Source organism: Bos indicus, chromosome 20, assembly GCF_029378745.1.
Source record: "Bos indicus isolate NIAB-ARS_2022 breed Sahiwal x Tharparkar chromosome 20, NIAB-ARS_B.indTharparkar_mat_pri_1.0, whole genome shotgun sequence".
NCBI lineage: Eukaryota > Metazoa > Chordata > Mammalia > Artiodactyla > Bovidae > Bos > Bos indicus.
The window spans coordinates 65,289,501-65,305,261 of NC_091779.1; the positions used below are offsets into that span (position 1 = coordinate 65,289,501).

The 15,761-nt window shown below is 43.1% G+C and overlaps 1 protein-coding gene across 1 annotated transcript in view; it reads right to left on the reverse strand.

Annotated features, from left to right (window-relative positions):
- ADCY2 (adenylate cyclase 2) overlaps positions 1 to 15,761 on the reverse strand; it is a 452,864-nt gene that overhangs the window by 141,473 nt on the left and 295,630 nt on the right. Inside the window, exons 5-6 of the mRNA XM_070774872.1 lie at positions 5,691 to 5,839; positions 273 to 384 (exon numbers count right to left, since the gene is read on the reverse strand). Coding sequence (XP_070630973.1) covers positions 273 to 384; positions 5,691 to 5,839 — 261 coding nt within the window. The remainder of the gene's footprint in view (positions 1 to 272; positions 385 to 5,690; positions 5,840 to 15,761) is intronic.

Genomic DNA, 15,761 nt, shown 5'->3' on the forward strand with positions numbered 1-15,761 from the left:
TGTTATCTTGAATGTATTTATTGTATGTGTGCTGAATTATATATAAGCCAGAGTCTTAAAAATAAACGAAGGCATATGCTAATTATATGCCACAGCATTTCTCTTTCCCAATGTAGGTCTGAGACTTATCAATGGCAAATAAATCCAACAAATCTATAAATAAGATTCCTAAAGGATGCTTTTATGAAGAGGCAAAAACCTGGTAAGGATCAAGAAAAGGGAAGCCCCAATTTTATATACCCTCAAAATAGAAAGCAATCACTAATACTCACCTTTGCAATTTGATCGAACTTTCCAAAGAGTTCATTCAGCATATGGACGAGCTCTCCAGGGGAGCAGTCACTGGCCAGACGGGTGAACCCAACAATGTCCGCATAGAGGATACTGTGGGAACAAACCAGTGGGTGCCATATTTGCAAGTTTATATTCGCTAAGAAAGCAATGGTAGTCTTTCCCATTAAAAGAGGATGATTTCTTACGCTTTATATTTTTGCAAAACATCATTCCCCTGGGTATGGAATACATAAACATGTTGCTAAACTTTCCCATTAATTTTTTTGATGTTACATTTTTATAATTAAGATCGGGGAAGAAAGCCTTGTGATACACTTTCTCTATTCTAGTCCATTCTTACTGACAACATTTCTCCTCTCAGGGCCAGCCTCTCCTTCCCATTCTGGCTTATGTGGTCTTCATCCTGACAGTTCGTTACAGTGTCATAATTCTGATATCAAAGGAGTATGTTTCTGTTTGAACTGTTACGTGATTTTATTAATTTATTTATTTTTAAAATTTATTGACTTTAATTGGAGGCTAATTACTTTACACTATTGTATTGGTTTTGCCGTACATCAGCATGAATCCGCCACGGGTGTAAACATGTACGTGATTTTGTATTGTAAGCATTCCTAAGTAGAAGAAGCAAAATCATAAAAGTTAAATCCTGATTGAAAGACATCAATAAATTCTGATTGAAAGACAAAATTTTGGGTTCTTTACTATCTTCCAGGAAAGGAGATGCATCTTCCTAAAGCTCAGAGCTGAGTTTGGGGGAAGCATTAAACAAGGAAGGATGCCAGCTAATGTCCAGTTACAGTAATAACAAGTACAATAAAGGCAAACAGTAGAATGCCATAAAACAGAGTCGTAGGGGTGGTGAGCTGAGCGCCGAAGAATCGATGCTTTTGAACTGTGGTGTTGGAGAAGACTCTTGAGAGTCCCTTGGACTGCAAGGATATCAAACCAGTCCATCCTAAAGGAGCTCAGTCCTGGGTGTTCATTGGAAGGACTGATGCTGAAGCTGAAACTCCAGTACTTTGACTACCTGATGCGAAGAGCTGACTCATTGGAAAAGACCCTGATGCTGGGAAAGATTGAAGGCAGGAGGAGAAGGGGACGACAGAGGATGAGATGGTTGGATGGCATCACCGACTCAATGGACATAAGTCTGAGCAAACTCCAGGAGTTGGCAATGGACAGGGAGGCCTGGCGTGCTGTGGTCCATGTGGTCACAAAGGGTTGGACACAACTCAGCGACTGAACTGAACTGAACTGAGGGGTGGTGAAGAATCTGGGACACAGTCACTAAGGAAGTGACAGCACAGCTTCCCCTCATGGCAAGTATAGGCTGGGGGGCAAATGCGAGATTCCTTAGAGTTTTGTGTGCATCAAGCTAACCTTGATGAATCAGGATAGAAGAACACAACACCTGTGTGTGCATTACAACTTTACCTACATAGAACGTGCTTATGTTTTATATAAAGACCTAATATGTGCACTGTGTTCAGTTGTGTCTGACTCAGACCCCAGGGACTGCAGCCCACCAGGCTCCTCTGTCCATGGGATTCTCCAGGCAAGAATACTGGAGTGGGTTGCCACGTCCTCCTCCAGGGGATCTTGCCCACCCAGGGGCTGAACCCACTTCTCTTGTATTTCCTGACTTGCCAGGTGGATTCTTTACCACTGTACCACCTGGGAAGCCCCAAGGACCTAATAAAGAAGCCTAAAATTGCTGCTGGGAATTTGAGTTTCAGGTAATACATATGGTATGGTTTAAGATGGGCCATGAAACAAAAATAACTGCCAATTAACACTCATTGGGATATCTTTTTTTTCTTTTTAAAGAAAATAACAAGTGCTGCTGAGGATGTATAGAAATTAGAACTGGTAAGTACGCTAGGGGAAATGTAAAATGGCACAGGCACTATGGAAAAGAGTATGATGTTTCTTTAAAAAAAAATGAAACACAGAATTACTGGATGAACTGGCAATCCCACTGCTGGGTATACACCCCACAGAACCAAAAGCAGGAACTCAGATATTTGTATACCCATGCCCACATCCTGCCTCAGGATGAAAAGGCCATAGGTTTCAGATTTCTTTTAAAATTAATTGGTACTACATGACATTTAAGTTTCTGTATTTTTAAGTTTTAAGTTATGTATTTACTTTAGGAGCTTCCCTCGTGGCTCAGACTGTAAAGACTGCCTGCAATGCAGGAGACTCAGGTTTGATCCATGAGTTGGGAAGATCCTCTGGAGAAAGGAATGGCAAGCCTTTCCAGTATTCTTGCTTGGAAAATTCCATGGACTTGGGGGAAAGCAGGTGGGCTACGGTCTAAGGGTCACAGAGTCAGACACCACTGAGCAACTAACATTAACACTTTTCTTTAGGACGCCAAATATATTTTCTGAATTTAAATTTGATTAAATACTGCAAACATATTGTATACAATCTCTGAAGGCAGCCGAAGCTGCTTCACCAACCCTTTGCCTTAGACTGTGTGGTACCTGGCTTCCAAGATGGCCTCAGTCATCCTCGCCTCCCTTGTATTGTTCCTCCCCATAACGGGTAGGAGTGACTTGTGTAACTAATAGAATACTGTAGGAATAGCAAGAAATGACCTTTCATAAAAGATACAGCAACTTCCACCCGGCTCTCTCTTGGATCCTTCCCTCTGGGGAAGCAAGCAGCCATATTGTGAGGACACTCAAGAACCTGTGAAGAGGTCCAGTGGTGAAGATCTGAGGCCTTCAGCCAACATGAAGTTAACCTGCTCACCAGGTGAGAAGCCACATTGGGAGCAGATCCCCCAGCAGCCTGAAGCCTTATGGGGAAGTCTGCGCCAGAACCATTTAAGATGCTCCAAAACTCCAGCCCACAGAAACTGTGAGATGTCTATTGTTCTTTAAATCCACTAAGTTTTGGAGTAATTTGTTACATAGAAATCGATAATACAGGTATTATGCAGATTATTTATCAACTGCCTGAAATTGGTCATGTCATGTTATTTTTGCAGGTCTAGTGTTCCTGGACTATATCACAACTACTTAGAGTCTGTGATCCTCTTTATATACAGACATATTAATATTTATTTTTACACATTTTGAATACCAATAAGTGTCTTAAAAATATTGTAGGAGATGGAAGGGCCATTCCTGATTTTCAGACAATTGAGGTCTGTCTAGTCAAGGCTATGGTTTTTCCAGTGGTCATGTATGGATGTGAGAGTTGGACTGTGAAGAAAGCTGAGCACCAAAGAATTGATGCTTTTGAACTGTGGTGTTGGAGAAGACTCTTGAGAGCCCCTTGGACTGCAAGGAGATCCAACCAGTCTATTCTAAAGGAGCTCAGTCCTGGGTGTTCATTGGAAGGACTGATGCTAAAGCTGAAACTCCAATACTTTGGCCACCTCATGTGAAGAGTTGACTCACTGGAAAAGACTCTGATGCTGGGAGGGATTGGGGGCAGGAGGAGAAGGGGACGACAGAGGATGAGATGGCTGGATGGCATCACTGACTCGATGGACGTGAGTCTGAGTGAACTCCGGGAGTTGGTGATGGACAGGGAGGCCTGGCATGCTGTGATTCATGGGGTCCCAAAGAGTCAGACATGACTGAGAGACTGAACTGAACTGAAGGCTAGAAAGAGCAATTTCTAGTAAAATACAACTTATCAGATACTATAAATTTTTTTTTCTTTAATCATGTAGGCAAAATGCTTAAAAACCTAAAGGAAGCTAGTGTTTTAAATAATTTCACTCATTAATATGTATGAATGTTCTCTCTGTGTTTATACACACTCACACACACAGATGTATATACATATACACCCATAGTTCTTTCCTATTATTCCAAAAAATGATGGGGACTTAAAAATATTTACTTCTGATTCCTCATTGATATGCAACTTTTTTCTGTTATCTTCCTCTCAATATACATTTTTTATTGTATATTAGCTCTTTGTGTGCTTGGGCCACACCTGTTTCTAAAATCATGTGTCAAATTGAGATTTGTCTTAGCAATGCATTCAAGCTACAGTTAGGGGTTCCCTGGTGGCTCAGATGGTAAAGAATCCACCTGCAATATGGGAGACCTGGCTTTGATCCTTGGGTCGGGAAGATCCCTCGGAGAAGGGAATGGCAACCGACTCCAGTATTCTTGCCTGGAGAACTCCATGGGCTGAGGAGCCTGGCCGGCTACAGTTCATAGGGTCGCACAGAGTCAGACACGACTAAGTGACTAACATTTTCACTTTTATTTTAAGCTACAGTTAAATTTCTTTCTTATTAATCAATTTCAGAAATCCTTGACCTGAAGTGATTAGACCCAAGGCAGCAACATGCAATGGAAAAAGTCTGGAGTTGGGGGCAAACACCCTGATTTTGATTCTAGATGATGAGCTACACAATTTCAGTTTTGCTTGTGATTGTTGTTAATAAACTGTTGAATGGAGGGGCGAGTAACCCTGACAACTAAAGGAGTAACCTGATGAATGAGGCAGGCACAGGTTACTCACTGAGATAACCCAGCCAGAAGAGCAAGCACCACTGTAACACAATGGAACAGATAGAAGGACAGGCCTCCAGAGAACTGGGATCAGAAACAGGTGGGCATGGAGAATGGTGAGGACCAGAGTGCCTAGTCTGGAGGGGCCAGAGACGATGGGGAGCATGAGACGGAGCACCCACCCCAGACTGAAGTGAGGGCCCACCTGGCTCCCGTCCAGAGCTCAGAGGAGAAGAGGCCTTACACGACCTCCCTTCTGACCACAACCCCTTGTTAGTTTTCCAGTTACTAAGATTCCAGGAATGGCTCCCTGCGAAGCATCTATGACTGCCACTCCTGGACAAGCTGTAACTTTCACCGTAATTTGATTAGGGTGCACGCCATCACCTATGATGCTGGGTACTGGCCATACCCAGAGACGTCCCCCTCCAGCCCCCCCCCACCGCCTCCCCCCCTACGGCATTCCTGATGGACAGCAGGATACTCAGCCGCCCTGGAAAGTGCTAGCTCCTCGAGCCCTGCCCCTGCCAAGCCCATCTTGAGGAACCAGTCCTTGTGCCTAGAGCCCACCAATTCCCTAATCTTACTGACATACAGAGTCCTGGGTGCCTGGGACACAGTGAGATCCGACCCGAGAGTTCCCAGAATGAAGGCCCCACCGGCCACTTCTCTCCCCTTTGTAACGGCTGGTTCCAAAATGCCACAAGTAGAAGGGTCTGTTTCTTATCTGAACGACAGACGCCCTCACACACAGGTAGGTGGAGTGGACACTATGCTTTGCGCCAAGATGAACAGCCCCCAAGGGCACGTGACGCTGTAAGATGGGCACTTCCGGTGACCTACATCCGCCACCTGGCGTCGGGCTCCCCAGCCTCGCCGAGGAGGGAGGACGGCGCCGCGTACCTGACGTTGGTGTGCCGCTTGACGTAGAGGTTGTGGAAGTTGTTGGTGTTCTCCATCTGGCCGGCTTTGGGGCCCTGCAGCCTCTGGATGATCTCCGCTTTCATCTCCATGGCTATGTGTGCCGGCAGCAGGGACAGCAGCAGCCGCTCCTGAAGCCAGGTTGGAAGGAAGAAGGAGAGAGGTCACACCACCGGGGTCACAGCAAGGGCCGAGCGAAACCATCACGGGGCCCGAGCGGGGCCAATCTGAAGACTCTAACAAGTTCAAATACAGAGTCTAGAAATACATGTTAAAAAAAAATCCGATTTTCCAAGGTCAGAGTGTGTTATTAGATTATTTATTGAGTTCTAAGCATGTGTTCTGCAGTGTGCAAAGAAAAGGAAGGCGTAGTTATTTCCCCAAGGATATTATTTATCTATTGTGATTTTAAAGGAGTGAAACGGAGATAATACGAAGATGCCAGAAAGTAGTGGTCAGTCGGAGATAGAAGACTCTCATTTTCGCCTACTCGTTCGCTTGAAAGATAAAGTACAAGCTGTATCGCACTTTTGAAAGTCAAGCAATATTCCACATTTCCTAAATAAGACAGTCACACGTTTTCAAATATTTCATTTCCTCTGTGGTGATTGTGCAATCCTTTTTCGTGATTCTGAACTATTGTAAAAACAGAGTCAGAAATATTAGTCTCTGAGAAAATGTCATCTATGAGCAACTATAGGTGGGTCACAAAGAAGTGAAAACATGAGCCTTTCTTACATTTTTAGTCTTTAAATTTAGTAAATCCTGTACATGATAGCATGCAATATTATACATATGTTAATATGCATTTATTATGCTTAGAGTGGCACTTTTTCATTCCCTTGAAGGAAATTGTATTTTTTTTTTTGTGAAGAAGTATCACAGAAGGTCAGTCTTTGAAAGTTGGTATTTACTCTAGAGTACTTTAAACATAAATCTATTATAGAAAACACCATATATTCCTCAGGTATTGTGGGTTTAGCTAGTGATATTCAGTGTATATAGATGAGCATCTGTAGAGCAAAAGATTTTCTCTTCTTCCACGTTTTCTAACAAATTTCTTTGTGCACAAAGTGCTGAGAGAGTAGAGGAGGGTGGGGGAAGCGGGCTTTGCCCCCAGATTCACTGGTCCACATGTTTGTCCCTGGATCCACCCACACAGCACATCAGTTTGGAACTTTGGGGAACTTTCATGATGGAGCAGAGGGGAGGCCAGAAGTACATCTTGATGAAGATGAAATGGCCCTCACCACAGCCTATCCCCAGCCTGCTCCAGGAAAACACAGATGCAAAGTCAACAGGAGACTCCATGTGGGCCTGTGCGGGGCCTCAGTGTGTGGTCAGGGGCGTCTCTCCATGAACTGGCATATCTGAGTGTCGGTCATCTGTTCTCTCCTTCCTTCATTCACCCAATCAGGAAACATCCATCACTGCCCACTGAATGCCAGACTCTTGATGAGCACTAATGATAAATGCAAAGATGACGGAGACAGTGTCCCTAATAGCACAGCTGTCAGATGAGACTAGGACAGGCTGGTGTTTAGAGGAATCCACATACCTTGGAAAACACAGGGGAACTAACAGAGCAGGAGCCCCTGCCATGCACCACATGCTTCCAGGAGCTCTCTTTGTATGCTATATCAATATCAGAAAAAGAGTGTAGATATTTCAGTCTTAGGGGAAAAGGATTTAGAGGTCCCCATATTTTTTAGAAAAAAAATTTTTTTTGGAGGGGTAGCAATATCACTAGATTTTACTATGGACATTGGCAACATAACCCTTTATATGGTTCCTTGCACTCACAGAGACGGGTGATGTGAACGGTAGTTAAGTGGGGGGCTTTTTTTTGTTTGATTTCTCAACTCCTAGAGGAGTTCCTGGAAAGTAGCATTTTCTCTGTAGTTATTTGCTGAATGCATGAATGCCCTGCAGTACATTTTGTCTGGGGCACAATAAACAGAAATCTCATCTCAAAACCTGTGTTCATCATTGGTACTGCTTATGGAGACCTGGGTAGGCAGGGCGTATGTTTTAAGATCAGATTAATGACCTTCTTGGTCATCAATACCAGGCCTGGGCAAGATCTGGGTCAGCGATATTCACCCAAAGGGAAATTTGACTATTCCGCAAAGCAAGGCATTGATTATTTTGGGTTTTTGTCTTTGGCAGACAAAGACACTGGGAGAAAGAATGACTGCCTCTCCCCATCTTCACATCAGCAGGTTGCACTAAAGGAGAAAGGGAATACTCAAAGTGTCTCCTGGTTGGAAAACCATTGGTAAACACCGGCAACCACTTGAAGTCACATTTTGATTTGATCCCTATTCTGAGCTTGAATTTCCTTCCATTATTCTCCAATTTTCACTAATGACCTAACAATACAACAGCATCATGTTAGCTTAAAGGTGAGGAGGTGAATTCCAATTTTGGACTAAAGCAAAATTTTGAAAGAGCAGGAACCCTGTCCAACTGTGAGACCTCTCAGTATGCAGACAAGGGCCAAGATGAGCAACAGCAGGAGGATAGAGAATAACTGAGCTCAATAATAGAAGAAATCAAGTCAGGTTTTGGTTTGTTAATAGAACAAGTGACCCCAGAGAAATGGAGCCACTTGGAACTCAGAATACCAAGAAATTACTAATAATGTGAAAAATGTTGTTCAGTTGCTCAGTTGTGTCCAACTCTTTGCAACCCCATGGACTACAGCACGTCAGGCTTCCCTGTTCAGCACCATCTCCTGGGGCTTGCTCAAAGTCATGTCCATTGAGTCGCTGATGCCATCCAACCCTCTCATCCTCTGTCATCCCCTTCTCCTCCTGCCCTCGATTTTTCCCAGCATCAGGGTCTTTTCCAATGACATGAAAAATGGATGTCCATATTTTAAAACTTAGAATAAAACCTGTATCCTTGTTACATGCAAATTGAGAGTTCAAAACATTTGGCTGATGATCTAGTGTCTCTACAAATTTGATCCCTCTATTATCTCAGAACCCAGTGAAAAGGTACTGGGATTTATTTTTAAAATAAATGGCACTTTACTACCTTTTGAATCTTACTACAAAGTAGAGCTATTCCATCATCTATTTGTCTTTTGCTACCTACCCATCAAATACATGTAATTGCCTCTTACTTTCTTTTTTCTACATTTTGGCTTCCATGACCAACCATATGGTTAGACATTTGGGAAGTCTGAAAGTCACAAAATATGTGATACATCCAAGGAAGTACTTAGATGATAGACTTTGCTTCTTCAAGTTTGGAACCAAGCTATGCTAATGTTGCCTTCACTCAACTCCATTTTTGGTAGCTACTGAGCACACTGTGAGTACTGAGTAAGTCTGTATGGGATGGCCTCTGTTTCTCTATTTACTGATCACTGTATTGGATGATTGTATGTGAGGTCAAAATTGTATGAAGTATTCATAATGTTCAAAATCTATTTAAACAAATAGAGAAAATCCAGTGAGAAAACTGTGTTATTGATGTCAACAAAGTCAGAAGACTCATCTGGTCATCCTCTAAGGCACGATGAGACGGGAGACAAAGGAGGCATGTTGCTGTGTGTTAGTTGCTCAGTCATGTCCGACTCTTTTGCGACCCAATGGACCTTGCCAGGCTCCTCTGTCCATGGGATTCTCCAGGCAAGAATACTGGAGTGGGTTGCCATTCCCTTCTCCAGAGATTCTTCCTTACCCAGGGATAGAACTCACGTCTCCTGCATTGCAGGCAGATTCTTTACTGAGTCAGTCAGTTCAGTTCAGTCGCTCAGTTGTGTCCGACTCTTTGCAACTCCAGGGACTGCAGCACGCCAGGCTTCCCTGGAGCTTACTCAAACTCATGTCCATCGTGTCAGTGATACCATCCAACCATCTCATATTCTGTTGTCCTCTTCTCCTCCTGCGTTCAATCTTTCCCAGCATCAGAGTCTTTTCCAATGAGTCAGTTCTTTGTATCAGGTAGCCAAAGTATTGGAGTTTCAGCTTCAGCATCAGTCCTTCCAAAGAATATTCAGGACTGATTTCCTTTAGGATGGACTGGTTGGATCTCCTTGCAGTCCAAGGGACTCTCAAGAGTCTTCTCCAACACCACAGCTCAAAAGCATCAATTCTTCTACTGAGTGAGAGATGCCATTGCATCTCTATCATAAAGCAAGCAGACCCTGAACACAGATTTGTTAACTTCTAAAACAGTGACAAAAAATGCTGGCATGTAGGATATAATAGATTATGAATCTGGTCTAGGCTATCTATTTAGAAATCTCAGTGGAATCTGTGTCTACAGAGATGTCTGGTGATCGGCTTAATTAGATTATAACCAGCTTTGTATTTTCTGTTGGATGACGGATGAGTCAAGGGCTAAGAAAAATCAAAGTGTACCAGGTTGCAAATCTCAGTTGACATCCTTCTGCATTATCACCTTATGAGGATAACTTGTGTGTCCCTGTGGACTCAGCACAGTCTTCTGTTGAATTTAAAGATATCAGTCGATTCTCCCATGGTTTACATTAATTTCCAGTCATGGTTCCAGAGCCTATATTGTTGGCATCCTAACCATATTCCCTCTCCATTCCTTGGAGGTTGCCTGCAGCCTGGTCCTTTCTAAATCTACAATTTCCTGTGCCTCAACCAATGAGGAAGTGATTGGTAGATAAATATCTCAGCTCCCACATCCACACCCCTCGGTGGGCAGACCTGAGCATCTTCTACTCTTCCCTCCAAGGGTCTCCAGATGGATTGAGCCCCCGTTGCCAGCTACCCCTTTCAATAGCTGGAGCTGGATCCTCCCTGACACACTCCCTCACTCGGCCACCTGAAACCACATCCAACTAAATGTCCAAACTCACATCCTCGTCTGAGTGTTGCTCAGGGTAAACCTAACTGAGACTTTCGCAAGCACCTTCATTTTCTGCCTGGACTTCGTTTCCACCAGGACTTCCTAGTGGCTCAGATGGTAAAGGCTCTGCGTATAATGTGGGAGACCAGGGTTCAATCCCTGGGTCAGGAAGATCTCCTGGAGAAGGAAATGGCAACCCATTCTAGTATTCTTGCCTGGAGAATCCCATGGATGGAGGACCTGGTAGGCTACAGTCCATGGGGTTGCAAAGAGTTGGACACGACTGAATGGCTTCACTTCTTTCACTGTTTTTTCGTTTTCTGCCTACATTTTGTAGGCAGAAACTAAACCCCAAGGGGCTTCCCAGATGGCTCAGTGGTAGAGTCTGCCTGAAATGCAGGAGATGCAGGAGTCACAAGTTCGATCCCTAGGTTGGGAAGATCCCCTGGAGGAGGACATGGCAGCCCACCCCAGTATTCTTGCCTGGAGAGTCCCATGGACAGAGAAGCCTGGTGGGCTATAGTCTATAGGGTCACACAGAGTTGGACACAACTGAAGCAATTTAGCACACATGCAAACCCCCAAGACCACAGAGTCAGCCTTCCCTAAAGGACAGATTCCATGAACAAAAAAGATGAATTAAACAAAGTAATTCTCTTTCATGCCCTTAGCTTCATTTAATGACCAAATGTAAATCATGGACTTTAATTTAGTCCCACGTGTAGACAGATGACTGGCTTTTTATAGGTAGTTTGAAAAATACAGGAAATCAACTCCATATGTTATGTAAACCAAATTTTTCTTTGTGTGTGTGTGTTAAAGAATCTTTGTGAAGTTAGAGTGGAATAAAGATGTTGGTAACAGCCTACCAGCAAAAAAGAAAAGAACCCAAGTCTTCTCAATTATCATGTGATTCTGGTGCCCCTGATGGACAGCAATTCGTGTTCTGGGGTCTGCACACATCCTCTTGGTCATCACAGCATTGGATAAAGGGGTAAGCCTTAAATGAAAGTCTGTACTTGAACATTCTGAATCAAGTCACTTTTAAATACGTCTTTCTTCCCTTATAAAGTGCTGTGCTCTAAAAGGAAAGCCCAATATTATGGCACACATGATAAATTTCAACTCAACTCATAATCTGACAAGGTTAATATTTCCATTAATATTTCAGCTTTTTGATAATGTAGCTGTGTGCCCTGCCAAATTATCTGAAAGCAACACACAAACTTAAGTGCTTAATATGCCGGATATGACTTAGCTACATTATCTCCAAATACACTGGAGAAACTCCTTAAGGGGATTTTTGGAAAATCAAGTCGTCACAGAACTGATTGATGTACACCATCACTATTTCTTTCTCTTTTTAGAAAAGACTGTCGAGTGACAGAGAATTTGGCTAATTCCAGCCTACTCAAAGATTATCCAGTGAATAGGTCAGCCATAGTTTGAGAGTTTCATTTTAACACATCTTTTTATTAAGCCTCTAACTAATATTCATTAAATTCATATTTTTTTCTGAGAATGTGTACTTTTAAATTATGCCATGTAGAAAGCTACAGAGTTTGTAAATTTCAATGTACTATTGATCAAAATTCAAGACATTCTCCAACTCCAAATTGTTTCTAACATAATGAAACAAAGCAGATATTTAACTTTACGTTTTTATGCCATTTTTGAGATTATTTCAGTTGACAGGAAAATCCAATTTTAGCAAAGATGATGTATGCTTAAATTCTGAGCTATCATATATTGATGTACATTATATCCTGTTTCTTCTTTAAACCATGCATGTGATAAATGTTTAAAACTGCTGCATTTTCGGAAAGGAGGATGACAAGGACTTGCTCTTTCATAAGAATCAAAATTTTTTTCCTCTTTCAAAATTCTTATTTCTATCTAGTTCTTATTTTAAATGCCATTCAGTTAACTCAGGATGGCAAACCAATTCGATATATTAATCCTTCTATTGTATTCATTCCTTTCATTGAAGGAATAAGTTACACATTTTCTCTTCCCAACAAAAAGTAGTCACTGGCATAAACAGACACCAGATCCCTAAGCAGCTACTGTGTTACAAGAGGTACTGAAGAGATATGCTGATATGCTGCCATTCAGTATTGACCTGCAGCATGAAAGGATCAGGTATCCATTTAGAATCAAACATGAAGCCTCTGTACTTGGAAAGCTCCCACCAGAGGTGTGTATCTGTGTCAGTATTTTCCCCAGATATACCTTCTCTTGCAGCCAGCTTCACGTGTGCAAGTCTCAGTGAAAAACCATCTGTTATTGCCACCAGCCTCTCTCACCTGCACACTTCTGAAGTTAAGGTATAGTTTTTGCTCAGTCGCTAAGTCATGTCTGACTCTGCAACACCATGGAAACTCTCTGCATCAGGTGGCCAAAGGATCGGAGTTTCAGCTTCAGCATCAGTCCTTAATGAATATTCAGGACCGATTTCCTTTAGGATTGACTAGTTTGATCACCTTGCAGTCCAAAGGACTTTCAGGAGTCTTCTCCAGCAGCACAATTTGAAAGCATCACTTCTTCGGTGCTCAGCCTTTCTCACGGTCCACCTCACACATCCGTACATGAGTACTGCAAAAACCACAGCTTTGACTAGACGGACCTTTGTCAGCAAAGTGATGTGTCTGCTCTGTAATACTCTGTCTAGGTATATACTAAGGTGTAATAACAGCTGCCATTACTGCTTTTTCTTGCTATTCAATTTAGTTCGTTTCTCTTCAGATTCCAGCCTTAGGAATCTTGCTTTACAGGAATCAATCAGAACACAGTTACTACTTATTATTTGAAAGGTCTTGCTTTATCTAACTTTGATTTTTACAATAAAATCAGTTGTCATATTTATGCATGATGAAATCCAGCACTGCCTAGTAGAGACAGCACCCAAGTCCACATAGATCTGAGCTCATGTTCTTTCTCTACCACGACCTACATGACCTCAGTTAAATCCCTCCAGCCTTGGGAGCCTCAATTTAGTTGTTTAAAAAAATATCTGTTAGACTTGGTGAGTTGAAGGTCTGCAGGTCCCTGTAAATTCCTCGAATTTTATGGAACCACAAGAGGTTTCTTCCTAGAATTTGCCTCTTACTGTTTCAGACTCAAACACAAAGAAAAAGAGACCAGTGCTCACAACCGCAGACCACAGCCAAGACGGTTAAGAAGCACTGCGGGAAAGGAGAGGCCTCTTGACAGAGAAACCCTTCCGTGAAGGGTCACTTCACTGAACTGCAAGAGGACAGAGAATGGCGAGGGGCTATGGTGTGCCGTGTGAACGGCCAGCGTTTGTGTGCAGAGGGCAAGTCAGCGTGCTTGTTACACAGTGTAGGGAGGCCGAAATGCTTTGAGCAGATGAAAATCAATATGCCCTTTGACAAGTCACTGTTCCCTTTTACAAAACCATCAAGGCCTTTCGTTGCATTCCTATATTGTTGTCTCATTTTATAAACCCTGGCTATATTAAATTCTATTTAAATTTAAACACTTTTGACCAAAAAGGGGCGGGGGGGGGTGCAAAATAGATAAAACGTTGTCTCAGAGCGAGTAGAGGGAGGTGGTACTCACTAGGGAGTCAAGACCTGATGAAATTTGCATCTTCCAACTTTATGGTCACTGATTTCTCATCCTACTGGCTAATTTGTAAGCTCAGCAGAAGGATTAAGACAGCTGGGGTGCTTTTACAGAGCACATCAGTAACAAAAGATGGAAGGAAAGAAATGATCACTTACATGTGATTACTCTCCAGCGAGGAGGAGTTAGAGAACACAAGGCTAAAGTCAAGTTATAAAGTGTGTTTTCAGTCACAGGTGGCAGTAAATTGATACTTTTAAATTCAAACTGCTAACCATCAATTTAATTCTTTAATACGGAGCCTCTAGGGGGTCTTCCTGGTGGCTCAGACAGTAAAGAATCTGCCTGCAGTGCAGGAGACCAGGGTTTGATTCCTGGGTCAGGAAGATCCCCTGGAGAAGGGAATGGCAACCCACTCCAGTGTTCTTGCCTGGAGAATCCCATGGACCGAGGAGCCTAGCACTCTACAGTCCAAAGGGTTGCAAAGAGTCAGACGTGACTGAACAACTAACATTTTCAGTGGAAGAAACACCGTTCATAATGTAGAAAGCCTTCAATCCTTGGGTGGGAGACTATGGAGGTCCTGAGATAAGAGGCACAGCTCTGTTCCCCGACCAGGCAGCAGGACACACGGGCACCCACAGCAATACGGCAGGATGGTCTATGAGTTTCATATGTGTCTCCAAGGCCGCTGCTCCCATGAGGCCCGAGATGTCACAGCTCAACACCAGGGCTATGAAAACACCCAAAGGGGAGCTCATCGTGCAAACAGACCTCCACACCCACACACTAAAAAGTGAAAAAGTAAATGCTCCAGATTAACAATGACTCTGGTCTGATTTGCCCCTCCAAGGTCATCTGCCTATATGCAAGGAATACCCTCCAGCCTGAAACAGGCAAAGCTGATTGAAGAAAATGCAGAAAAAGAAAAGACACTGTGTGAAGACTGACCCCTTTCCTGGATTCTGGGGAAAAGAGAAACTCAGGGTGTACAGGGGGCTAGGTGATTTCTTCTGAGAAGAAGTAAAGATGGAGATGCTGACAGAGGAGATGATAAGAAGATAGAGACAAATATGTGAGATCAACTATATTAAATGCATTATTGACTGGAGACATATTAATGCCAGTGGTGTCAGTTTCTGCAAAACTCCCCCAGTTGATAAATGCTAAATATTGCAGGGAGTAAAATGGAATACTGTGACATCCAAGTGCAATCCGTCGATGAAACTGTACACCACAGATGACCAGATAACAATGTAGCTATATACACACAACAGTCACAGTCACTCAATCGCTGTTCTGAAATACGTGTTGGCCCTTTCTTTCCTTGCTCCTCTGACCATAAGCTTGGCCACATGGCTTGGTCTGACCAGTGACCTGTGAAGGGCATAATGTGTGCTTCTTCTGAGCACAAGCTTTAAGAGCCAGTGTGGGGCATACCATTTCATTTCCAATTGCTCTGGGGACCAGCAGTGTCCCAGCAAGAGGCTGCTCTGAGCCTGAGTTGCACGTAAGATGCAAAATGGAAGCTCATCTGTACTGGAGAAATACAAGGTCTCTTTGGCATTATCATTGCCTGCTCCTTCAATCTGGGGGTGATTTGTGCCACAGCTGCCCCGAGCTCTTTGGACA